Below are 27,530 nucleotides of genomic sequence, written 5' to 3' on the forward strand. Positions count from 1 at the left end.
AAATGGTCCTGTTCAAATCCAGGCGCCAACCCTCGGCGTGGATACTCTGACAAATCTCCAAATGCCTCTGAGGTATACAGTCCTACTTACCTCACTGTGCTGGTGTTGACATAAATACATATGAAATCACTTTGCAGACCACCAAGGGTGGTGTGGGAACACTTGCATGGTATTCTTATTTTAAAACTATCCTCTCCCCCCGTCCCAATTAAATGGTTCCATACGCATTTTTGAACTCTCAGGTCAATCTAAAAAATAGCTTTCTCTTTCTTTGTTCTCAGTCTGTTGGCTGAAACCCTTCTTTCTCCTCAGTTTACTGCTTTGATTTGCTGTTGGCTTAGAAACCAAACGTCCAAGCTTGTGAAAAAGAGTAAGGTAAATAAAAATATTGTTATTAACTGACCATATGAAGTATTCCTCTATAAGTAATGTCCATGGGCCTGTGACATCTCTTTGGATAGGGTCTTGTTTTGGTTGGTACTAACTGCTCTTGACAAGTGAGATGAGATGCATTAGGGTGTTTCCATCTGTCCCACCTCATTACTGATTGCCTAGTGGAGGCACCCACCTTGGAGAAGAAAGTCCTCTGTACCCTTCCATAACCCAGAGTAAAGCCCAAAGCCTTTGAACCTCTCTAGGGTCATTGTTCAACATCTGGACTATGTATCAGGGTAGGAAATCTATTTCTTAAAATTGAGTTAACTTCCAATTAAAACATAGGCCTTGACTGTGTTTCCATTTTTCCTATTAGGAAGCAGAAGAGGTCTGAGGTGTCACGGTCATAATGGCAGTGAAAACAATCGGTGTGTATTCGGTGTTTAGTATGTGTCAGGCTCAGTGTTAGTGTTTCATGATCTGTTTTATGAAACACTATCTCATCAGAAACCTTTCTTCATGTGTTTATAAACATAAAAGGATATGTTCTGAAGCACATGATGGTAAGAAATGGCAGTTTTGTTCAGGAATCCCTTCACAAATTTCTTAGCCAATGTCATTGGTCTTTGAACTCTTTTTCCCTTAGTTATTCACAAACGTTTTGGCCTAGCTCTCTCTCCTCTCAACTCCTCTGATTTCTTTCCTTTCATTCTCATGGATGGGACAGTATGGTCAGTAGCATCACAGGGTTAGAAGAGAAGGAGTTCACTTTTGGACAAACGGGCGAATTTGGGGAAGCCTCATTCCCAAATGATGCATTTAGGCTATGTATGGTGTTTATGTAGGTACATTCTTTGGAAACGAGAGATTCCCTAAGAGAGAGAGTCATGAGTGTTATTTTTAGCTGGAACATTTCTGTCAGCTGTAAACATGCTTGAACTCAAGCTGGTCTTTGCCATCTATGTGCTTTGAGTATACTTTCTAGAGGCTACGATAGGCTGGTCAACTATCTTTTAAAACTTATCCACCTGTCACCTTTAATGGGCAGCTTGCCTTCTTAAGTTCCAGATGGTGTTTTGGCTGCTAGGAAGTTGAAACTTTATGTTAAAATGCTCTTGCTGTTTGAAACTTTCACCTTCTTACAGTGTGTTTTTCCTCTAGGCAAGGTCACTCTGAAGGCTTTTTGCTTTCACAACCTTCTAATCTGACTATAAATGGATTCTTCACAGTTGTTATCTTCCCCTTCATAGCATGCATCTGTATGCTGTTTGCATGCATGTAGTATTGGTTCAGCTGTTCATTATCTGTATGACCCTGGGCTTTCTAAGTCTTCCTGGGTTCGTTCCCCCTTCTGAAAGTGAGGAGCTGGACCAAGCACTTGCCATGGCCCTTTGCAGATTTAGTGGCCTTCTGCCCATCCTGACCCACAACCCGTGAGGACTCTAGTCTAGGCCTTGTCAGCACATGACCTGAGGGCAACCTGCTTCAATCACTCACTGCATTAGCAGTCCCACATTTTAAATAGGACAAAGTACCCTGTTCCCTTCCCTGCCACAGAAAATGGTATGATAGTTAATGAGGAAAAATGTTTGCAAAGCACTTGGGAGCTCCTTAAAGGAAAACGCTCTCTATAATTATTAAGGTGCTGTGTTGGTAGAGCATAGGTATTTCAAGAACTGTCTTACTAAATGGGGCTTATTTTCAGATTAATCAGGCAGCCACAACTTTCATTTATACGTATGTGTGGATTTGAAACACTATCACTCAGTAGAAATGTTAATATTTTTCTTTCTTGTTATTTTCCTCCATATTGCTTATAGGGACCCCCAAAAGGGCTTTCAACATTATGCATGAAACAGATGAGGTCTGCTAATTGTTGCTTTCAATGTGGAGAAATGAAGAGTTAAGATGAGTGGAAGTGGATGGCTTTTCAGGTCTGAGCTTATAGCCAGGAATGGCAAGTCCATCGTTGCGTTAGGAAGAGACACAAAGTCCAAAGCAGACACTAGAATTATAACACAAGGGAGGAGGTCATATAAGCTCCTTCCCTTTAAACCGCTCCATTTTGGGCTACACAGATGTGGGAGTCAGATATGAATTCCATTTCCTTGGCTGAGTGACTTGGGTATGTTACTTAACCTCTATAAGTCTCAGTTTCCTTATCTGTAACTTGAGAATAATACAGTAAGTACCTGTCTTGTGAAGGTATTTTGAAAATTAAAGAGATAAAGCACTTAGCACAGAGTATGTGATCATCTGAAGGCAAAAACTCAACTGTTCTTTTCAGTAGAAAGGAACTGATGATAAATGAAACCAACTGAGAAATAACTTGCATTACACGGGGAAGCCAACTCAGGATTTAAAAAAAAACAACTTTCAGATAATCAATAAAGCAAGTGATTATATTGCAGCTATGTGATTCAGAGTTAAGGGTATAGTCTGCTCTCAGTTACATATGCTAATCAAAGCAGCGGTACTATGAATAAAATATTAGTAAGTAGCTCTGACAGAGGGGTTCTGAGCAGGTGACAACTGAGCTCTGGAGCCCAAGAAACAGCACAGCAAGGGGATAAACTAAAGGGGCAGCAGTGTCCTTTACAATTCCAACCGTGTGGAGGGAGTGGCCAATGCAGATACTTCTCTCCAGTTTTTGATGCCTGTTCGCTAAAGAGCCTCTTTTCAACTCCTTGTTGTGGACCAGCACTGACACTCTACCAAGACTGACAAGTTAGGAAGAAAAAAAGGAAGAGACATCTTGTTAGGTTTGTAGATACAGAGGGCCTGCCCAGTTCAAGTAAAAGATATCCGACTGGGCTGAGACACCCCAACTCTGAAGAGTGACTTCTGTAGTGGGGGGCTCAGCAAGAACCCACTGATTCTGCTGATTCTTTCTCATTCTAATCCGGCTTCTCCTGGCTTGCAGAAAGTACCGTGAATGCTGCTGGCGGGATGTTTTTCAGAAGCACTGTTCCCACCTGTCTCTCCCATTCTCTTGGTCTCTCCATCATCTGCTCTAGCACAACTCCCTCCTCTTCAGGTGAGTCTGGTGAGGGGCCAGAAAACTAAGACTGGGAGCTTGGGGAGAAGGCAGGTAGCAGGGAAGGAAGAGGAAAGTATGGGTTGGGGAAGGTGGCCACTGGTGAGGAAAGCAGAAGGAGTCCCTGAATGGAGAACGTCAAGGTGGGAACAGAAAATGGGAAAGGTTCGGTGGCAAGAATGGAGGGGTGCTCACACAAAGTCGCAGAGAGCTTTCACTGGCTGAAGAGTCTGCTCTCCACCGGAGAGGTCTAGTTGAAGGGAGGCCTACGCCCCCAAGATATGGCTGGGGTGACTCCCTGCCAGCCTTTCTCCAGTGCTGAGGGTGTGATCCTGGGGGCCAGTGTGGACTGTGGGGCCAACTGGGAGGAGGGATTGCCTACTGGGGGACACGCTGCATTCACACAACATCTGCGGCTTCAGGGACAACTAACATGTTTCCGTGTGAGGCAGAATTTTGAAGATCTCAGGGAACTTCATCTATGTTACTTAACTTTTCTTACACCTTTATGAGTGGGGTAGACATGAATGTCCCCAGAAGATGGCATCTCCATTAGAGAGGTTATCCAACAAGTCAGTAACAGATGAGAGGATGATACCAGCCTCGCCAGATTATCACCTCCTCCTCCTGTTAACGATTTCCTGCGCTCTGGATTCTGCTGCAAGATGTATGATGTTACTATAACATATATGTTCTTAAATGGCTTTGATGATTTTACAGTATTTATGGTTAAGTGCTTTCTCAGAAATAATGTTATTTGATTCTTAGATCAACCACGTAAAGTAAATATTATTAAGATCTATATGTTTTGTGGCAAAAACATTAAGGCTCAAATTGACTATGGAGCTTATTTAAGGTCACTCAGAGAGTGGTCAAACCAACGCTTTCTTACTTCACATCATATACGTGTTGAGTGCTCCACTGGCTTGATATAAATAATAGCCCAAATTCTGGATGAGGATTATCACATTATTATCTTGATCCCAGTATTTTTATACTATTTCTGACATTCTTATGTTACTACTATTCCTATATCTTTTTATATCAAATTCATGGCTGAAATAGCTGAGCTTCTCAAGGTAACAAACAAAATTATCACCTAGGTAGAGGACACTAATGGACCAAAAACAGTCACCAATAAATGGGCTGTTGATAGTATGATTCAGAAAAAAGCCCAAACATCTACCATTGTTAGTGAAGAAAACACAAGTAGAAATGCAGATACAATAAATTCTCCAGCAAATAAAAAAAGAAAAAGAAAGAAAGAGAAATTTAAGTCTTGCTAGAAAATAATGCATTTATGTATAAGTCCCTTGAATTAAATTCTCCTGGAAAGCATGCCCACATTTCTGAACATTCATTCACTTACTCACTCAAAAGGTATTTGTTAAGCAACTACATATGCTAGACTGTATTCATATGTAGATTTTATTTATTTATTTATTTATTTATTTTTAATTTTTTTTGGTTTTTAGGTAGGCTCCATGCTGGGTGTGGAGCCCAACGTGGGGTTTGAACTTACGACCTTGAGATCAAGACCTTGGAGTTGGACGCTTAACCGACTGAGCCACTCAAGCACCCCCATATATAGATTTTAAAGCAAAAAGTCCTAAGATTGGGTCTTAAAAGAGAGTTCTACCTGGATAGTATTGCAAGATAAAATGCATGACACCCAGTTAAATCTTTCAGAAAAACAATGAATAATATTTTAGTCTAAGAATGGCACAAATACTGCATGGGACATACTTAGGCTAAAAATACACTTGTTTATCCAAAATTCAAATTTAACTGGACATCCTGTATTTTTGTTTGCTAAATTTGGCAAGCCTCTACCTGGTGGTAAGTAAATCCTCCAATGCCATCCTGGTTATTTGATTCATTTCACTTATCAAATATTTACTGAATGTTTATTATGTGTAAGATATTATGCTAGGTATATTGAAGTATAAGATACTTATCTATCTATCTGTCTATTTATCTATCATCTATCTACCTATCACTTGTTTCTGGCTCACGAGTTCACATTATAATGGGGAGGTGTAGAGATAACCATGTAATGATAGTACCCGTAGGTACTTTAAAGTGCCTGAAGGCGAACATTTGCTGTGGTACTTGTGCGGTTTGAGACTTAGCTTACCTCTCATTCATGAGGTATTTGCCTCCATAATATAATTTATCCACTATAAAATCCAGCTGTTGTTTTCAACTGGTTTTCTTCTTCCAAATGCATAGGTTCTTCTGAGTGGAATTTTAGAGAACAATGTTATGTAACAAAAGCCACCTGATGCCAGCCTCGTCATCGCCCAGCCTTCTAGGGAAATGATTCCCAACCTACTGTGAATCAGGGCTCATTGAAACAACAGATTGGTGGGTGCCATCACAGTGTTTCTGATTCAGGTCTGGATGGGCCTGAGAATTTGTATGCTGCCGGTATGGGGATCACGCCGTGAGGACTACTGCTCCACGGTTATCTTAGAATTTTCCCTATTGCTTGCCTTCCGTATCCACATTGACACCAAAGCTTGCCCTTCTCTGTCCTCTATCTTTCCTTCCATTCCCATTCCTTTGACTTGTTTTTCCTCTTGAGGGGAGGGGGCATAGAGGAGCCTGCTTGGTTCCATGACAGGATGGTTTGTGTCATCTGTTTTTCTCTGATTCTCTTATTTTCAAATACGTCCTTAACTCTTGGTTTTGTATCTCACAACTTTTATGAAGCTGTAGTAAAGGGAACTTGAGACACTCCTAGGAGAAATGGAGTACCACTGTGGCTTGTTTGGGAGGAGATAGAGTGGTTAGGTGAGAGATACTCTTTTACTCTTAAAAAAATCATTAAGGAGTGAAAAAAAAATGCTGATGTTATAAAGGAAGTTCAGGGGAAACCCAAGAAGTATCACGTGGCTTCAGTGTTTGAATTCCATAGAGGAAGGAAATCTGTCAAGAGCTTATTATTCAGAGATATGAGATACAGCAAAGAAAGTCAATGTCTCTTGGGTGGAAGGGGCTCAGGTAATAATGACGATGGGTTTTTTTTTAAACATTAACTAGTACTTTACCTTTTATAAAAAGCTCTTTTTTAAAAGATTTTATTTATTTATTTGACACAGAGAGAGAGAGACAGCGAGAGAGGGAACACAAGCAGGGGGAGTGGGAGAGGGAGAAGGAGGCTTCCCGCTGAGCAGGGAGCCAGCTGGATGCGGGGCCTATCCCAGGACCCTGAGATCATGACCTGAGCCGAAGGCACACACTTAACGACTGAGCCACCCAGGTGCCCCTATGAAAAGCTTTTAAATGCACCATACCTTTACAGCTACTCAAAAGGCAGGAAAATTATTATTTCCATTATAAACACAAGAAACTGAGGGTTATAAAATTAAGTGATTTGCTTAAGGCCACACAGCCAATTAAAGGGACCAAAACTGAACTCAAATAATCAAATTGCAGTGTAACTGTCTTTCACTTATGTCCCCACTCTAAGTTTCAGTGTTATAATCATTATGGAATATGCTTTACAGCCAAGGGCTTTCTGGTTCTCTACCGCGGAGCTTAGCTCCAAAGTCAATACAACAGACTACTTATTTGTTTCAAACACTTCCTTTCAGTGAATATGTGGATCATTAACACAGAGCTCCACAGAATTTTATTTGGAGTCCACGTCTCAGAATAGATTCTCTGCAGTTGTGGATAGTAAGTTCTATTGACATTAAAGTTGGAGTAACTGAAATGCAAATCTAGGTAGCATGCATAATAGCCATGATGCAGAGAACCCAAATCTCTTTCCTTTTAGCTCTATCAAGCTACTGTTTCTTAGTAAGATTCTTTTAGATTAGGTTATCCGTAAGAATACCAAAGCCATCCCTACTCTTCCCAGTATCCGTGGTACTTTCTAGAATCTTTTTAGACTGACATTTAGACTTTTTGCTCTGGCTTTTTATCACTTCCACTGGGCTCTTGTGAAGTTGGGAGGCCCTGTTTTTTTTATGTTTTCCTAAGAAATTGGAGAGAACTTTGTTTTGAAATGGAGGCTGCAATGAATCCAGGTCCTGAATTACTTCCATATGTTCAGGCTGTCTTGCCTTTTGAAAAATCTAGACCAATTGTTCTTTCACTTTGTTAGGTTATGGACTCCTTCAGCTAGACAAAAGTCTTGATAGACAGATGGCCCTTCCAAATTGCCACTGCCAAATAATTCAGGGTGAATGGGAAGACTTTCACTTCTTTTAAATGAGGTGCTCAAGTGATATCTGTGTATTCTTAATTGTTCCCAGATGTGGCCATGTTATACACACCTATACAAAACCTTCATATTTTACTGAGGACCTTCATAGTTTATTAGAGATCTGAAGGCTACACTTTGAGCATAACTCAGATTTACAAAATGACTTTACTTGTAGCTTTTGTATCTATGATGTCTAAATGTACAAACCCATTGCTGGTTTTTTCATGGGCAAATCTAGTTATTTGGGTTAACCACAGAATTCTTTAGTGAATCCATTGGATGAATGTGTTTATATAGCAAAAAGACAATTTTTGATAGTGCCCTGAAAATTTTGTATTGCAAATTTAAAGCCTTATTTCAATATGTGATCTCATAGAGTATGTGAATTTTATTTCCACTAGGTCTACTAGAAGAGATGCACAGGGGTGGCGGGGGGGCAGGGGGGAGGAGAATAGAAATGTTTATGGATCCAAGACCAGTGAAGTGAACTTTGGCTAACAAGACACTTTGGCTAAAAGAGACACTGGTCTCTTTTTCCTCCCTAATCTTTAATTTGGTGGTTTATATGACAACTATTCAGAAGAAGAAAGGAGAAACTAAGTGAGAGCACTCTGTAAACCATAATGTGCCACATAACTAGAAATATTACTATTTGATCAATTTACCAAATAATGATGATACCCATACCACATAGAAAATTGCCCTTGATTGATCTCGGGTTATCAGTGCATTCACATTTACCTTAAATAAACATAGTGACTTACCACTACCTGATTTTCTTCCTAAATTCAGTAGTGAGTTACTATGTTGATTTGGAGTTGTGAAAACTGTCATTCTTAAGAACAACTGATTCACACAAAGGCACATACACAGATGTACCTAATGTCTTGACTTAAGTTGACTGCGAAGAAGGCAAAGTTCATCGTAACGTTCTGTTTTAGTTGTTCACCTCCATGTTGGGTACCTTGTCTCAGTGTCTGTTATTTTCTTTCCTTTCTATTTACCAACTTAAATTTATCTGCCTTATGTCCTATCCCCTAGATTCCTGCTAGCTGATCTGAGAAACAAGGTTGCTCAGAGGAACTAATCTGTTTTCATGTATTGTAATTCTACTATGTAACTTTCTCTGGCAACTTATTTGTCATTTAACAGGGGTGTTCTGGAACCAGAGGTACACCAGAAGAGGGACTCATGATAGGAATTTCAAATACGGTGATCATCACTGGGGTAGGTATTTTCAGATATGAGAGAATCTATGTGAAATCATATCGTATGTATGGTCACTTATATGGAGGAGCATCCGTGAAGTTCTCACTTCTATGTCTGTCCTGTTATTGAGCTGGAAAAGGGCACTAGCTGTGCGATCAGGAGATCTTAGCTCTAGAATCACGGAATTCAGAGATGAAACACCATCTCACCCCACTACTCATCTAATGATCGAGGCCCCTTTACATCATCCCTATGAAATGATCATCCACTCTCTCCTGGAACACCTCTAATTATAGAAACTCAGTCCCTTTGGAGGCTGTCTACCCCATCTTAGAGCAGCTCAGACTGTTAACAAACCTTTTCTTTTATTTAGTTGAAAGAATCTCCTTTATAGCTTTCAATCATTGGTCCAGTTCTACCTTTTGAAGCCAAACAGAACAAGCTTAACGTCTCTCTCCTCCTAACCATTTAAATAAAGCTAACTGTGCTAATGTTAGCTACCATTTATAGAGTGCTGATGATGCGCCAGGAGTTGTTTTAAGAGTTTCATATATTAATTCACTTAATCTTGAAAACGACACTCTAAGAAGGATGTATTACTGTTATTCCCATTATATAGACAAGGAAACAAGTGTAGAAAGATTAAGTTATTTTCTCAAGGTGACAAAGTTCAGTAGTGGCTAAGTCTGATTTCAAACCTGGGCAATGTAGCTCCAGAGCTCCAGCCTAACTACTACATATGCTGCCCCAGAAGCTCAAATACTTGGATGTTATATGATGCTCTGAGTCTTCTTTTTTGCAGGTTGAACAGCCCTCGGACCTTCAACCATGATATGCCATGGTTTTGCATTCCTTCATCATCCTAATTATACTCCTCTGACTATGTCCCAGTCTATTGTCTTTTTAAAAGGTTAGTGCCCAGACCAGCCTGTGGTCTCTAGATGTTGAAAATAAGAGAAAAAGCAATAGAAAATAGAGTGAGCCTATCACTTCTCCATTTCGGGGACCACAAATGCAGCATAAGCTTGCATCAGCCTTGTTGTGGTCTCTTCAAGCTGATGGTTCATACAGAACTTACTACAGACTGAAACTCTCATCCCTGTTCTGCCTCTATGACTTTGGTCTGTAAAATGAAGTGACTGGAGTATATACTCTCCAAGGACATTTCCAGTTGTAAACACCTAGAATCAAAGACCGTATTACAAAGTTCCATGTATGTAAGGGATATTGTGCCTGCAAATTCCTTGTCAGACTTTTTCCCATTTGGCCCTTCTCCACTGGGTTTCTGTGATTTTGTATTTTGGTGGCAGATGCTTTATGCCTACAGTGGGGGTATTGTTGGGGCTTCTAGAAGATGGCTGGCAGTGGGGTCTCCTTCAAATCTGGAAGATGTCTCCAAACCCTCCCTTGTACTTGCCGTCCTGCCCTTCCCTTCCTACAGCCCCCTCACACCCACGGCCTGCTTCCGGGCCTCCAGAGGGGCCTGCACACTCACCTGTGTGTACGAACATGTGCTTGACGTAGTTCTGTTTGGCGGTGAAAGTCTTGTTGCAGAGAGTGCACTCGTAAGGCTTTTTTTCGCCCTGCCCACTGGCTGTGCTGTGGCCTGCGGATGGGGCCAGGGGCTGTGGCGCTGGCAGCTGTGCAGTAAAGGTCGACAGGCCAGGCTGGGACACTGTCACAAACTGGGTCTGCTGGCCTGCCAGGGGCTGTGGCAGGCTGAAGAGGAAAGGCTTGGGGCCACTGCCCGCGGGCTGGGTAGTGAAGAGGGCCGGCAGGTAGGTGTTGCCGGCTGTGCCAATGACCTGTGTGTTGCTGGTCAAGGTCAGAGGCATCCTCAAGTTGCTGGTGAGGGTTTCTGTCTGGCGTAAGTAGAGCTGGGTACTTGGCAATGGCTGCCCAATGGACGTGTTGACCGAAGGCTGCTGCAGGACGCTCTTGTCGGAGCTGTTGCTGACAGTGATGACCGTGTTGTCCATCTCCACCTCATTGCTTCTTTCCGGGGAGGAGGCACCTGTCTCTAGCTGGTGCGGCTGTGGGCCACCCTCGGCAGGAGCTTCCGTGGCCTGCTCGGCTTGGGCAGGTTCGGCCTGGCCATCCCGCGCCGCCCCGGGCCCGAACTGCTGCTCCACCGAGTCAGGCTCGGTGCCTATGGAGGAACTGACGCCCGAGTCGAAGCTTTCGCCCTTGGGCTCACTCTCAGTGCCCTCCGCTTGGTCGGTGTCTTCCGTGCACTCCTCGGATTCGTTGCGCTCCAGGATCTGCACCCTTTGCTGCCCATAGTAGTCGTAATCGTCCTCCATCTCCTGCTTAATGTGGATGTTGCCCACCAGGGTCTGGATGCGCACGGGCCGGGGCTGCTTGCGGCAGTGTGTGGTTTCGGGGGTGGTGGACAGGTAGCGCTCCATCTGCTGAGAGCGCTCGTGGATGCGCGTGATCCAGCTGGGGTCTTCCATGTGGTGGTCACGCGGCAGGCCGAGTGCAGTCTCATGGTGGCTGACCACCGCACCGCTGTAGAAGGAGCGCTCCCCGCTGCCATTCTGCATGGAGCATGCGTAGAGCGCCGAGTAGATCCTGTCCACGCTGTGCTGCGGGTGGCTCTGTAGGTAGCCCGACTCGGTGTCGCTGCTCTGGCCCGATGTGCCTGACTCGGGGGTGCCCCGTGGCGTGTCCTGGCCTGAGTCCTGGATCCCCGGGAACACATCGCCCACGTTCTGCGACACGATGCGCGTGCACTCATCGATGACTGTTTTGATCTGCAGGATGCTGGCGGCCGTGAGGATCTGCAGGGCTTCCGACTGCGAGACACGCAGCACGCCGCTGTACATGAAGTCAATGAGCTTTTGCACCGACTGCACCGACACCACGGACGGGATCTCGATGTCGCTGTAGCCCAGCAGCAGCTTGTCCTGGAAGAAGGGGCTGCCGGCTGCCAGCACGCAGCGGTGTGCGCGCAGCATGCTCCCGTGGATGCGCACCGTCACGTCACAGAAGTGGCCACGGTTGCGCTGCTCGTTGAGGGTCTCGAGCACGGAATTGCTGAAGTTGTGAAGGTTGATGCTGTGAATGCGCTCGGTCATCCCCTTGCAACTGATGTCACCTGCACGGTGGCAAGACAGACACAAGACAGGGTGTGTGGGTCAGAGCTAGCTGACTGCATTCCTAACACCCAGGTCTCAGGTGGGTCACGCTCATGGCTCCTGGAAGCACCCCCACCCCCGACCTTGCAGACACAAGCGGGCTCTGTGGCGAGATGGACATGCTTTGCACAGGGATCGGGCTGCGGGTGTGACGGCCTATGGGAACGAGGCCTTGGATTTGGCTCCAACAATACCCCTGCTATTTTGGGTACTGAATCCCTATTAATGCCCTAGAGCTTCAGCCAGGGTTGCCAGTTGAAGTAGGACAGCCTAATAAACAGATGGGTCATTTGCCTGCTCTTCCTACAACTGCAGCACATAAGACCTGAGAAACAAATGGAAGACTGGTTCTCCTGGAATGCTCTATCTCTACTTTAGACAGGTCGAAGCCAAGGTCCTTTGGGAAAGCTTACATTTTCCCCAGTTTTTCAGAGTTCCTGATTTTATTCATAGCAACAATATTCATAGTTAAAAAAAAATAAACTCCTTTCCTATTTATTACTTTATATGTATATTTCTCAATCCACACCATGTATGCAAAAACCCTTGGAAAATGCAATCCAGACTAAGATATCCCCCAAAGAGCTGCCTCCACGTTTTCCACTTGAGGGACAGGCTCTAGGATGCTGTCTGCTGGCTAAAAGGGTGCTCACCCACTGCTTTCTGTATCTACACACTCTTGTCATCTCCAACGACCTGTCTGAGGACTTTCTAAAGTGGTCGTATGTGACATGGGTTGTTTTCTGCATTTCCTGAAGCTTAACAAGGAAGGAATGTTCAAAAGGTCGGAGATGGCAGCACTGAACTGGGAGACTATAATACACCAGGTGATCACATTTAGTGTTCAAACTGGGCATGTCTGAGAGTGAAAGGGAGCACTGTTGATAATTAGGTGAGGACAGCAGGACTAAACCAGGAATGGGCTGTGTGATCCCCCTAGGCAATACTGTGTTCTATGCACTTGCTACAGGGAAGTATCAAACGGCTCCCAGTGGGAAGACAGCAGTCAGCTACGTGGAGGCTGTCCATAGCCTGACCCACTGCCACCCTTATACCCCGGGCTCTGCAGACAAGGGATAACGGTTACATTTGGATCACAGATTGAGAATTAAAACCGGTGGCAAGAACACTAAGGCTTAGGGCTTTCCTATTTTTCTACCTTACTTCTCAAATGGCTCTGAAGAATCCCTCTCTCCGAACCATTCTTCATTTATATTTCCCATTCTTGCCTTCACAACTGAATAATCAGCTCGAGAGAGGCCAAGTAAGTGGGCTTTCACAACCAGGTGGCCCAAGCACTGATTGCTGGCCTGTGACCGGGATCCCCGTGTCTTGTGAGAAGTAGCCCCCAGAGGTAATGACCTGCAGATGGGAGGAATGCCCACATCCTCAGGTTCTTTCTCCTCTGCCTTAGGAGAGAGGACCGGTTCAGGAAAGTCTGAGCTCCACCAGCTCTACCTCGCTGCACTCAATCTCCTCATGCTGCCTGAGCTCTGTCGGTGTGACTGCATCCTTTTACATACTCATTTATTTCCTTTGTTCCCATCTTTACATTTAGTCGGCCTCACATATATCCAGTTAACTTAATACATGCCTAGAGGCTCTATCTTCACTTTCAGTCATAGGATTTGCACTGATTTTTACATAAGAGATTTCCTTTTTGTCCTGACTTCCATTAGGTCTGTGATGTGCCGAAAATATTGCATTGGGCTCCAGTTTCTACTTTTTTCACTGTTGTAAAAACAAACTGTCATTGCCAGATTAAAGAATCATGGTGAATCCTCTCTAACTGTGTTAATACAAAGTACAACCCCAGAGGAAGGTTCCAATAACCCAGGAAGACGTTCGGGACATCAGTCAGCAGACCAAATTCTAAGTCCTTGCTGAGTCCCCCATGCACAGAGAGCACTATAACAACAAGAGCAAACATTCCTTTTTTTAATGCTTACTATGTATTACCAGATTATTTCATTTAATCATCACAGCAACTCTTATCACGTAGGTATTATTATAATTTTAAAGATTTTACTTATTTATTTGGTACAGAGAGAGAGAGAGAGTGCACTAGCAGGGGGAGTGGCAGAGGGAGAGGAAGAAGCAGGCTCCCCACTAAGCAGGGAGCCCAACCTAGGGCTCGATCCCAGGACCCCGGGATCATGACCTGAGCCCAAGGCAGATGCTTAACCGACTGAGCCACCCAGGAGCCCCACGTAGGTAGTATTATTATCCCCATTTAAAATGAGGAAACTGAGGCCGTACAAATTAAGAAACTCGCTCAAGGCCTCATAGGCAATGGGTGGTAGAGCCGGCATTTGAACTCAGCGGTCTGGCTCTAGAGTTTTCACTCTTACCTGCTTCATTGTATTGCATGCTTTGCCCTAAATGAAGTCTGGCCCTTGGGTGTCCATAAGTCCACTGTAAAGCTCTATGAAAAAGTCTGTTCAGTATGTTCTCCAGCTGCTTCTACACCTACCCTTGAATTAGCATGGTGTTCATGTTTCTAGGCCTTGGGACGTCAACATAGTCTCAGTAAATCTAACGTAAAGACATCTTTTTTTTTTTTTAAGTTTACAAATGGAACAATGCAAGAGATAAAACATCGTGTCCTGGCACTAAAATGTAGAGTTTTCAGATATGGTTTTACTATCACTAAAGTTTTTTTTATTTAAGTAAAACAGTAAGCACTAAAAGTGGATGAGTCTGATAAAATCACTATCTCTGAGGAGGATGGATTTATTAAGTAACTTTTTTCCACACAAGTGAAAACACTCTTTAAACACACATTTGCTCTTAGCACCAGTCACAGCAACATCACCAGATTTGTCATTTATGATGAAGAGTTGTCTTCCTTATGATAACTCTGGGAAGAAACTCTACAAGTATCCTAATAATATCCATGTAGCATTTCACAGTGTACAAAACTCTTGCACATACAACATCTTAGTCTTTCCTTAAAAGCATCCTATATGTTCTTAGGACAAGTCCTATTATTATTATTTGATGTAAGAAAAGGTTGAGGCTATCAAAGTGTTTAAGTGACTTACCCTAAGTTTTACACAGCTAGTAAGAGGCAGGGTTGGGATTAGAACCCACACCCCTGGATGCTTTTTTTTTTCACTCCGTAACACTGGATTGCTGAAGAATGAAACTCAGATTGCCTAAAGATCTAAGGCCATCCTAATCCTCAGGACATAGAAGAAAAGATAAAAACACTGAAAGTGATGATGGAGGTTGCTTTAGAGAGGGAAATGGTCAAGCAAAAGGTGTCCTCATACTACACACACTCATACACACACGCACACACTCACAATCTCATGAGAAAAACTCAAAGTGCTTGTTTGACTGAACTGGCTGAGTCTATCTAAACAATCAGGTAACCCTATAGAGATAATCACAAAAAATTGTGAAATGGTCTGAATTATGATTACTGCAGGAATGTCACCAACTTCATTAAAAACCACAGAGACAAACTCCAACCTGCGCACATGTACAACCTGACCCGGCAAGCCTACTTGGATTTTTATAGACACAATTTTTAAACATCTCCCTGAGTACACTGGTCCCACACTGCAGCGAGCAGCCATGAAAGGCTGAATGGGCTTTGCTGATACGGGTTCAGATGTGATGGGGGACCCTGCCTCTCCATTCAGGCGCGCCTGGTTCCTCCCTCACACAATGCTGAAGCAATTCTTTCCCAGGCTTTCTTTTATATTTAACACTAATACAGTGGGAAAAAGTTTCTGCCACAGCAAGGCAATGTCCAGGCTTTTGTGAAGCAGGTCCTTTCATCCAATGGGCATTAATGTATAGATTCCAATGGAATAAATCTGAAATACTCTACTGTAGAAGATTTGTTCTCCATTGAAAACAAATCTTGATTAGATGGTTATTCAGGGACTGTATAGGAAGGAATGGTGTGAAAATGCTAACTCCATTCTTTCCTAGATTGGCACTGAATAGGCATTTGGGCTATTCAAAAAAAAAAAAAAAAAGAAAGAAAGAAAAAAAAAAAGGAAACACCAACCACTCTCTCAACTCTACAAAACCATACAACTTTACAAAGATTATGTATATTTGGGGACGCCACCTCACCCAAAAAATACCCCCACGGTGGTGTGAACATAGAACCGATGAGATAAAATGAAAAGAGTGATAAAAATGGTTCTCTGTGTGTTTAAAAATAATAACCGGCCTCCTTTCCACTAGAGTAAAAATATAGAGTCAGCCTGAGATGGCATTCACTAGAAACACGCAAGGAACCCTACCACCGAGAGTGGTCATGTATTCTGAATGACTGTGTTCTGTGAGCGAGCACAATACTGATGGGGCTGCAGTGGGGTAAGGACCGAAGGGAAAATCGGCTCATGGTGAAAGAGGTGATGGGGGGCCTGGCTCCGCCTTATAGGAACCCAGCTCCTGCCTGTCTCTTAAACTGCCGGTGTCCGGGGATAGGACTTAGCACGAGAATAAAAAACTGCTTGTGTGCAGGGGGAAAATGAACACGAAAGGAAACATCAGGCAATACAATCTCCTTTAATTAGGTGGGAAATCCAGTCCTTCCTCAGCCCGGATATATAAAATGAGACCAGGGCAAGGGTGAGGTGCTACCGAGGGAGATGGGAATCTGAAGTCTCTGTGATTTGGGAGGAAACACCAGCTCTCAAATTAAAACCCACATGAATTCCGGTCAAGTCAACACGTCTAAGTCAAATGGCAGGGCCGAAAAGCCCTGGAGCTTTCAATCTGGGCCACCAGGCTCACATGAGGTAAGTGGGTCAGCTCATGAACTAGGGCTGGGGTGGCCAGGCCTCCGCAGCCCCATCTCTCGTATCACACTCTTTCCCACATCGCACGTTGATGCCTTTACCGTGTTGAGGTTGCCCTTTCATATGTTAGGGGATTAGTGATGGTCCTAAGCTACTGTGTGTTGGTGCTACTTACCAAGCTGGTCACGCTAGGAAAGACCCATTCCTCTCCTGAGGAAGCAGGGATGCATGTGGCTACTCAGGTCCCTTCCTCCCCAAATCTACATCTGTTGCCCCTGCCAAGGCCAAGACCTCAGTCATGTCCACTTCACCTATATGCTGGGGTGGGGGGCAACTGCTGAGCCTCTGCATGACAGGAGGCTAGAGCTTGCTCATTCACGGCTTTCACTGTCGGAAGCACCTGGCCCGACGCATGCTTTCTATCTTCCTGGCATTTTCACAATCTCTATGAGACAGGGAAACTGAAGGACTCCAGAAAAACCTGCTTTTTGCTCCCTTTCCTGCTTCTATTCTTGCTAGGACCTGCACCCCTGCCCTACACGTCCCTTAATGTATGTCCCCCTTATAAGGGACAAGGAGTTGGTGATTTCTTTGGAGTCTCCCAGCACAACAGATAGCATCTAAGGAGTGACCAGGCAAGGCCATCGTGTGCGTATTCCAGACCACTGGTGCTAGACATCTCGACATGTCCCAAGACCCCCAGGCTCCAGGGAATAAGTGACTTATGGTGGACATCTGAACTCTGTCCTTGTTCTGACCAGTTCCTGGATGCCTCAGAGGAACGTGCATCAGACCACAATCGTCAGTAAAAAGCCCCCAGACCCAAAGCAAAGACAAGACTCCCTCCTTTCCTTTCTGAGTCTCCCAGACACTCCGACTGTACCTGCACTCTCTCTATACCTTCAATTAACTCTGCTTTCACCTCCTGCTGGCTTGCGTTTGATTTCTATCCTGAGCGCAGCCAGGGACCCTCTTGGCTGATCCTGCGGGACTGCCTCTGGGTCCATGAACCAGCCCGCCAGCATCATTTGGCGGGTGGCTGGGGGCACTGGGGAAATCACTTACACAAGTGGAAGGTGGCAGGCAGGACAAGACTCTTCCTCTTACCCTGGCTCCATACTCCTAGCACAGCCCAGCTGTCCTTGTCGCTGGAGGTGGACCATGGCAGGGTCATCAGCCTGCGGGAAGGAGAGCTGCACTGCCTTATGCACCGCACCCCTCCTGGGTGTAAAAGGGGTGTTTGGGCTGTCGCCCGGTGGTGAGACTTGACCTCTATCTTCCCGATCGCCTAAGCCCAAGGTACAGGAACCATTAGAGGCTGTCTTCTTTGTTTCCCTTCTTTTCTTTCTAACCATTGGTAACATAATAGTTCTCATAAAACATAAATCAATTGTTCAGCTTTCAGAAATTTGACTTTTAAGCATATTTTCTGGAAGACACCACCTATGAACGCTGGGAACAGTCTGTATATACTTTTGTAGTCACTGCTTATTATTTTAGGTGGCCAGAAAGAGTCAACTTCCTAACTCGCTTAAAGTGTTTACAACACCATTCTATTTATGATCTCAGTACTGTAGTTGGGTATGTCTTTCCTATTCCTTGAACTTTCATTCAGACATCTGCCTCAGAGTTTTCATTCATTCTGGAGTACAGTTTAAGTATCGAAAGTTCCTTAGGAAGTGTATGTGTGGGCTTTAGGGGTATCCCTATTTTTTCACGAATGGGCATGTTCCTACTTTCATAGGGATAATATGGTCAGTGACTTTCATTAGAATCTCAAAGAGGTCTGTGTTCCTCCCCAAATTAAGATGCATGAATTGAGAATCCAGTATCTCTCCTTAGGCTGCTCTTAACTACTTTGAGTAATCAGAGCCTCTGAAACCGATGGTGCCCTCATGCCTGCATCTGATGTAGCAGGCCGGGAGCCTGGTACTTCCCATTTACTTCAGTTATGTGATCAACTCGACAGTCCTAGCCAAAGTGCAGCAGTTGCCTTTCTGAAGAGAATGACTTAAAAATAAAAAGAGGATTGAAAAGGAAGAGAGAAAGAAGAGAACAGAAATGATAAAGTACTATGCTAGCTGAGATCTGGAGGAATGTAACAGAGCTAGATAGTTGGACAGTCGGTGAGGCCAAACACAGGTCTTTCTTTATCAGGGTGGATCCCCTTCAACGGTTAACACAAATCCATGGAAGAACTAGGAACCATCCTTTAATGTTTTTTGACTGTGAAAAATGAGATATTGCAGTATAAATAAATACAAACTTAATATGCACTTCTTTTCTTCTTCTTCTTTTTAAGTAAATATGTACTTCTAATCTAGCCAACAAGATAGACTTCACCTGAAAGCTCTGTGGTACGTCAAACTGGTGGTTGGCTTTTCTTTCTTTCTCTTTCTCCCTTCTTTCCTTCCTCTCTTCCTCCCTCCCCCTCTCTCCTTCCTTCCTTCCTTCCTTCCTTCCTTCCTTCCTTCCTTCCTTCCTTCCTTCCTTCCTTCCCTCCCTCCCTCTCTCTCTCCCTTCCTTCCTCCCTCCCTCCCTCCCTTCCTCCCTCCCTCCCTTCTTTCCTTCAGCTACACCATTAAGTTTTCTGAAGCTTCAAGTATGGAGAACAAGGGGGCAAAATTGTGAAGTAGGAACACATTTGCCCTGTGATCTTCAGGCCCATCCCCAAATCTGGATCAAGCCTTCATTCCTGTTGTCCTTCCCCTCTCTTCCCTCTACCAAAAAGTAAGAGCTTTACATTTTGTCTGAAGGATAAGAAGAGACTGATAATACTGGTGGGATTTTCAGGGCCAAAGGAAAAGTCCCAGGGAAGCCTTTTTACTCGGCTCTGGAGGTTCTCACAGTCTCCCTCAGATAGCCCAGGCCTTTGGCTTGCTTGATTCCACATTCATTCTGCTGTTACTTCCAAGAAGGGACTGAGAAATGCCTGACTATGCATCTAACATTGCAAATACAACGGACTGATATATGAAGTTGTTTGGGTCATTTGAATTTTCACCAATTTATGAGTGAAACATTTACTGAGATTACCCTTGTGTAAATGGATCCATAAGGCCATAGATGATCTGAAATCTCAAACAGTGGAAGAAATTCATCCATAAGGACCTTTGATATTTGAAACGTATATTAATCAATCAGCTTCTCTCAGACCTCGGTGCCCAGGAAAACCTGGTTCTACTTTTATCTTTGTGGACCCTGTGAAAATCATACCTGGAGCTCAGAATCAAAATTTAGGTTGCATTTTCACATTTTGCAATGATATGGGACCTCATGGTATGTTTTTGTAAGTAAAATTTATCCCCTAGCCTCATTTAAGTGTCAATTCCTTATTTTACTCAATGCTGATTTCTTTTTTATAGTTATGTATATTTTCCTACATATTTACTAATGTATTGAGTATCCTTTTAAGCCAACTGAAATCCCTTTAGTTATGAGGTAAGGATATAATCAAACAATCAGGAAGTAATTGAACATCAACGTTATGGAACCCATTCTAAATATAAGTTAAAACTCCAGCTTCGGGTATTATCAAGCTACATGCTTTATGAATTTCTATACTTTGAGCATCTGATTCCAGTGGCATAAAACACTGAATGTTCAAACGCCTTCTTTATTCTCTTATAGTACAGCTTGTGAAAGCTAAGTTTTAACTCTGGGGACAAAGGCATTGGACAGCTATAATTCTAGATAACATTCTGAAAGACACCTATGCTCTCATTCTGAAGCTGAAATGAAATGGCTTCTTCTTGAGGAGGGAGGACCTGCTGGGACTAAGGAGGAAAGTCAATGAAATCTGAGGATGATGCCTTTAAATCCTCTTATATCATAAACCTTTTGAGACACCTTTTAGGAGTTTGATTTTTTTTATAAAGCTCTTTCCTTACAAATTTAGCTGCTGCCCTATTGTAACCTTTTCTTTTGTTCACTAAATCTGGGGAACAAAAACACAGAGATGCTGCATCCGTGGGTGATACAAAAATGAACAAAGGGATCTACTTAAATTCACAGTGGAAGTATGCAGTTTGAACTTGGCTTTGGATAGGCCTTAAAGAAGGATCTTTATATTCAAATGTATAGTTAATAAGTTTGGTCCTTTTTTTCTGCTTCAAAAGAAATTATAAATTTAAAAAGTATTTATATTAAAACCAGCATCTTCTTACTTACGAATCTGTTCTTCTTTTGATCTCTATATCATCATATACTTAATTTAAAGGAAAAATAAAGTTTTATCTTTAGTGAGTTCAAAGATCCAGCATAACTCCCAGGATTTGGAAAATATCAACTGGTGTTAGGGTATAGTTATGTAAGAAATTAATTTTTCGACTTTGGGAAAACTTTTATCTGAACTTCAACAAGTGAGAAAACAGAACCCCATCGTGTCATTTTTAAAAAGCTATTTTACTAAAATAATCACAGAGCTTCCCAGTCCACAGAACTTCCTTTGGGCCTCTGTTGCTGCACTGTTTTGAAACTGCTTTTGAAGCAGTTCTTGAGATTTGTGCTCAGATGTTCTCTTTGCTTATGTCTTCCTAGAAAAAACAAGTTCCAATGTGACAACTGGTTTTCAAGCATAGTTTGTCGGTAGAAGGGGGCTACATTATTTCTCTATAGAGGGCGTGGGCTTGAGCCATGATAGATTGTTTTACTGAAAAAATGAAGGCCTTCTAGCTCAAAGCAACAAGGAAAAGCCAGGGAAAAAGGTAAATTTGTTTTGCTGGATTACTAGTTAAGTGAGAAGCACAGAGGTAGTTTGATGTGGGCTAGTTTAAGACAAGTAGCTGAAACTACATCTCAATAGCCCACCTAGGGTGATCATCATAAAACCAGGCACAGGATTTCCTTAAGAAAGAATAACACGTAAGTCCTTTTGGCTCATGGTAAGATGAAGAAGATCCTAGATAAATGTTGTTGGAACTCAAAACCTTGGGAGACATTGGTAAGTAAATGAAGTAGAAGGCATACTTCAAAATTACTCTAATAAGGAACAAGATATTTCATCTTTACTGTGTTCTTTATATGTTCTTTCATATAATATTTTTATATGATTTACATGTCATAGGAAAAAAGATATTAAGCTGTAAGAGAGTATTCTATAGCTACAGGTAACATTCTAATGATCTCATCTTACTTCACTGGGTTGATCTTATTTTCTCATTTTCCCAAATGAAACCTCTGCATTAATATGAGAAGTTGGACACTTTGCCATCCCTTGCATTTGTTAATTCTCTTCTGCTGACTTTGTCCTGAGTTCTGAAATACTGTGCTTTCGTTATTACTAAACCTTATGTACCATTTGAGAACCCTATTCAAAGTTCTTTCTTCTCTGTGGAGCCTTCTTCCATTGCTGGAGTCCACCCCGAGTTCTCTCTTTTCTTAGTTCCAACTGGTTGGTGAGGTAATAGAGTGAAACATTAATTTCTGTTTTGGTCTTTTTTCCCCCCCATTAAACAAGAAAACTTTCATAACAGTAAGGCAATTAAGAAAGGCTGAGCTTGTGCACAGTTCTGGGCTCCCTTGCCGCAGGAAGCTGTGGCCTCAGAGTCCGAATCAGAAGTTAGGCCTTAAAGACAAGGCCCCAGGACAGCGGGCTCTATTTTTGGAATCTAGGCCCTCTAAGGCGAATTCAGCTAGGCCCTTTCTAGCTTAATTGTGAGGTGAGGAGGGTGAGGCTGGTGCTTTGGAGTTACACTGAGGTGGCTTGACAGGGGAGAAAAAGAATCAACTACCCGTCAAATGGGGAAACTGATAAAGTTTGAAGTCTCTGCTTACACACAGCTCTAGTTGGGGGTAATTTCTTGGTACACTTATGGAGGCTGGACATAAAAAGGTACTGCTTTGAGAGGAACAGTGATGGTCTTGGGGCAAGGACCACTGTGAGGGGCCTCTCGACACCCAGCTAAGGCAAATCTGAACTTCTTACGCATGTACCACATAATTCAGTACATTATTGATTATTGTCTCTTTTCATTTGTGCTTGTCTATGTCTACAAGAAGAGTCCAAGCTTCCCGCAGGCTAGTACTTTACCTTGTTATAACTACAGCTACAACTACTGATTATTGGACCCTTCACGCTGCCCAACACATTTCTTTACATTGAGGAGGTCCTAACTGAGTATTTGTTAGGTCAGGTCTCCATTGAACTTCCCAAACATGCTGGCAGTGTAGCTGGGAACTTCCAGTGGCACCTTTTCTCTGAGGTATGTCTGCATGTAACAGTCCCATACCTTCCTCTGAGGTATGTCTGCATGTGGTAGTCCCAGGGGGTCTTTCTGTCTTGAAGTTCTGTGTAATGCTCTTCCCCTTCTCCTTTACTATCTACTGCCTCTCATCAGGGAATAATAGTCATAGTTCTATTTTCAGTATGAATTTAAGGTCTAAAGCAGTGGGTTTTTTTATGTGTTCACTGAGTTTCTCACAAACTGTGCTCACGCATTTATGGTTTCTGACACAGGCCTTGGTGTCCCCATCTCCTGGATTCCATTTCTCCCAAGAGACAGCTCATTAGGTCCTCCCGTCAGCTGAGGAGTCAATGCGGCTCAAAGCAGAGCCAATACCTTATAACCCAAAGTGAGAAGAGACAACCAAGCTCTGATGTGATATAAAAATGATCAGGCCAAACTCCCACCACTCTTGCCTAACTTAGGGAAGCTAAACTGCTTGCTCGCAGATGTTACAGAGATATCTGTCAATCAGCTTTGAAAACTGGGTATGTATTTTTGCATAAACAATGTCGGAGGGAGATTGTTTAGAATATTTTCACTTGGTGGCCACTGGGTGTCCTCATTTACAAAGTAAATAAGTAAATACACACTATTTACTGTAGGTCACCAGAGGGAATAAAAGACACTAGGTTTCTCTTTGGCCTTTCACATACTGGGTATAAATGTATTATTGAACTTAGAGCCAGGTCAGATATGGGTACTGTTTATAAATGCTCAGGTAAAATTGGTAAGGCTTACAACCAAAGTAACTTTTGCAGGTTGTAGACAGAATTTATAAGGCCATTTCCTCAACAGAGGGGACTGTGATCCAGCTATTTGTTTGAAAATTGGCATGGGATTTTGACTATCTGCGTAGAGAGCCAGGAGAGAGGAGCAGAGAAGGTCTTAATTTATTCTTTAAAAGAAAAGAGAACACCAAATATCTCCATGGGATATTTGTTAGATTCTGTTTTTATCTCAACTTCTCTGAAAACCAATTAAAAATAATAATGAGAGAGACAAAACAGGTCCTTTTCCTGGAAACCTAACATAATGAGGAAAAACAGTACATTGAGCAGGGTCATATAGTGATTCTGAATCATTTCAAATTTAAAGACAAAGAACTAAGTTATTTCTTTGTGGACCAGTTATCCTACCTGTAACATGAAGATGCATTTGCTTCACAGGGATGTAGTAGGGGAAATAAAACAAAATACGGAGGCACGTTGGGTTCCTAGGAAGAGAAACTATAACTGACAGATTTTAGGGCAGTACTAACATTCTAATTGTCGTCGAGTCACAGTTGTGTGTCTCGTCCCGGACGGCAGACGGCGGCAAGTCAAGGTCAGAGTACGTGCAGCCAACAAATGTTTACCGCTCTTAGGCATCAGTGTGATGTCCTGCTGGGTCATCACTTCGTGCTCTGTAAAGTGATTTGTGCATGCCTAGGATTGTCAGTGCTTCTAAACTTCTATTACATATATCTCTGACAAGGTTCTTTCCTTGCAAGGCCAACAGGATTTCCAACCCCCTACCCTGGAAATTTCTCCAACTTGAGATACAGAACTACTGCTAAACATATAACAACACTTCCCTTCAGATGCTACACTTAACCAGCTAGCTAACCTTTTTCAAAAGCCAAGTTAACTCTGCTGCAATCATTTTCTCCTCTAGTGTATATCCTCAGCTGAATTCTTATTCTCTGGCATATTGTTTCAGTATATAAATCAGCCATACGATTCTGTGCCATAACCAACAATTTATACAGATAAGATCAGGGAAACTAGGAAGCTCTGTGAGCTATTCACTGCCTTTCAGAGATGTTCGCTGGTCTTATTTGGCTTTGCTTTACAGCTTTTTTCTATTTTTAAAAGACCACCCGCCCAATGCTCTAGTAGAGCTGTCTGTAACTCACAATCAACCATTTAAACGTGCAACAATGCACAATAGCCAGGTCACTTGCACCCTGAGATTGTACTAAAGGATCACAATGTACACAGAGTATATGGAGAAGTATCTCATTTCTTCTAAAGATCCTTAAATTCCTGGGATTTCTAGCATTTTCCAACTCTTTAATTAGTAGATTCATTTTTGAACTACTGTAACCCCAAAGACACATATCTGCAGAGCCCTCCTGATTGTGTTTTTCCCTAAGCCTTTACTCCTTTCAGTTTCCCCGGTTTGTTCCCTTAATTTCACTTTCAGAGCTTCTTGAGGCTCAGTGACTGAACACCACACAGCGCAGGTTTCATCTGATGTACCGGCGCCTGGTGTGGTCTAAGACACACTGGTGTTTTGTTCTTGAAGTACAGCACTGAAGTTCTGAACCCTAGACTCCAACACAAAGGAGATCATTAGCTCATTTTAAGTGTCTCTTTTCTTCCCTCCTGGCCCCCTCCTACTCACCCCAGTGCTTCCTTAGTCCTATGCACTGGCCACAGATGGCAACCATATTCTAAAGCTGAGTATATACAAAATCGTGCCATGGAGAACAGAGTGGCTTCAAAGTTAGCTTTCTATTCAAGTAGTATGGTGGAGACTCTGGAGGAGTGAACTCATCTCTCATTCATTTAATCCACCATTCATTCAGCCAGGAGTTTGTTTTCCTACACATTCTTCTAGTGTCCAGCCAGTTGAGGGAGGATGGGTGTGAAGAACTCTCTGGAGGGCCCTTCCAGCAGGAGGACACTGGGATTCTAAGCCAAGCGCTTGTCGCCCTGGGCCTGCCTGCTGTTGATCAAATCATGCCAGTCCCGTGAGAGGAGCTGGGGAGCACTGCGTGGGGTGTGGATTTCCCAAGAACTGCCTTCTTGCTAGACTGACAGCACATGCGGTGTCCCCTAGACAAGGATTAGACCAGGGAAATGGGTGAAACAAGGAGGAGGGCGTGGGGTTGCAGAAAACTCTGCAGGATGGTACAGTAATGGGAGGTGGGAGTGGGAAAACCTTTCCTTTTTCTTGTTTCAAGGTTTGCTGGAGCTTTCGCCTAATCATCTGTTTGAGCATCTTGAAAATAAGTATCTATTTTCATGATATCTATCAAAAACAGGCACCAGATTATACTACAAAGTTGACCTTAACCCTGCCATATTGTTACTAGAATCAAAACATGTAGCAGCCTACATCCAACGGAAAACCATTCTGTTTTCCCAGCATAGAAACCAGAGGGTATCTGTGATGCACTTCGTTTTATAGGTCTGCTGAAGTGAAAAAACCCAGTAAAAAATCCATACTTACACTTTCACCGACAGGCAAAATACTCACAAACACGATCTACCCCTTCTTTCACTCCGTTCTTCCCCACCACATTCATTCATTCATTTATTCATTCAACAAATATTCTCTGAGCACCCACTATGGCCAAGCACTCTGCTAGGTGCTAAGGATCCAGCAGTGAACAAGATAGGACTTCTGCCCTCACGAGTTCTTCTGCCTGGTCCAAATAAGCATTTAATAATTTAACTGCCGGCATGTTATTTGAGGAACAGGGATGATTTGTCTTACTTAGAATTTCTTCTCAATCTTTCTCAAACATATTTCTCGAAGGTCTAGACTCCTTTAACTAAGATGTTCTGTCTTGACTCTCTCTTATTCTATTGTTATATTCGTTCTTTTCTTGGCTACAATGTTGAGAGTTCAGATTGCAACTGCTACCTTTTTCCTTTTTCTTTTGGTGGGACTGCAACCCTGAGGGATTGTTTCTTTTCAAGCTACACATATATTTTCTCTGTAAATAGTGTACCATCTAATTTGTGTCTTTGGATTCTGCTGATTAGGTGTCAACATATGATTTAAGGAGTCCTGCATATGAGATGCAGAAATCACAACTCAGTACGTCACTGTTTTAAAGCTCTGACTTGGGATTTATAGAGACTTCGTACGGTCTAGGTTAGCATTTGATCTGCACCTCTTACTAAGAGACTTATAGCTCAAGTTCCATACCCACATGTCCCTGGAATGCTATACTCAGCTGCGAAAATGCTCCAGAGTTAAGAGAAGCAAATGTCCAAAATGATCTCCATTACCAAAAACTATGTGGGCACCACAGGGCAGGAAAGGCTTACTCGGTATAATGAGCCAACAAATCTTACTGAATTTCTTAAGATTATATATATATTTTTCAACTCCTGCAAACTGCTTCGGATTGGAAGAAGGTAAGTGAGCTGGGTGATTCAGAGCAATCCTTCTCTGCAGTGAAACACATTTACTCTTTTAACTTTGCCTCTATTTTCAATTATTTCAAAATACTCTGAAGCCATCAGGCAGACTGTCTTTCAAAAAGATGAAAGATGAGTTTCTTTAGTTGTAAGCAGGTCTCTTCGGAGAGGGCCCTGGGAAGTGGCAGCACAGCCATTTGCCCGTTCTAAGGACCTGCTGTTTTGTCCTTTTCAGCTATCAGTGCTGGGTGGTGGCTCCCGTGGAAGGAGGATGCACAGCAGAGCCAGGTCCAGCTTCTATGATGACTTATCCTGAGCTAAGACAGCACACAGATCCCGTCCCTATAATTCGAAAATCTCTCATTGACTGGAACGCACTTGAGGACAAGAAGGAACTTAATAGGTCAATACTATCCTACCGTCA

General features: G+C 43.0%; 1 protein-coding gene across 29 annotated transcripts in view; it reads right to left on the reverse strand.

Annotated features, from left to right (window-relative positions):
- ZBTB20 (zinc finger and BTB domain containing 20) overlaps positions 1 to 27,530 on the reverse strand; it is an 800,060-nt gene that overhangs the window by 25,518 nt on the left and 747,012 nt on the right. For all 29 annotated transcript variants that reach the window (XM_078066331.1, XM_078066345.1, XM_078066341.1 and 26 more), the window contains one exon: positions 10,333 to 11,937. In XM_078066331.1, the coding sequence (XP_077922457.1) occupies positions 10,333 to 11,937 (1,605 nt within the window). The remainder of the gene's footprint in view (positions 1 to 10,332; positions 11,938 to 27,530) is intronic.

This window comes from Halichoerus grypus, chromosome 1, assembly GCF_964656455.1.
Source record: "Halichoerus grypus chromosome 1, mHalGry1.hap1.1, whole genome shotgun sequence".
NCBI lineage: Eukaryota > Metazoa > Chordata > Mammalia > Carnivora > Phocidae > Halichoerus > Halichoerus grypus.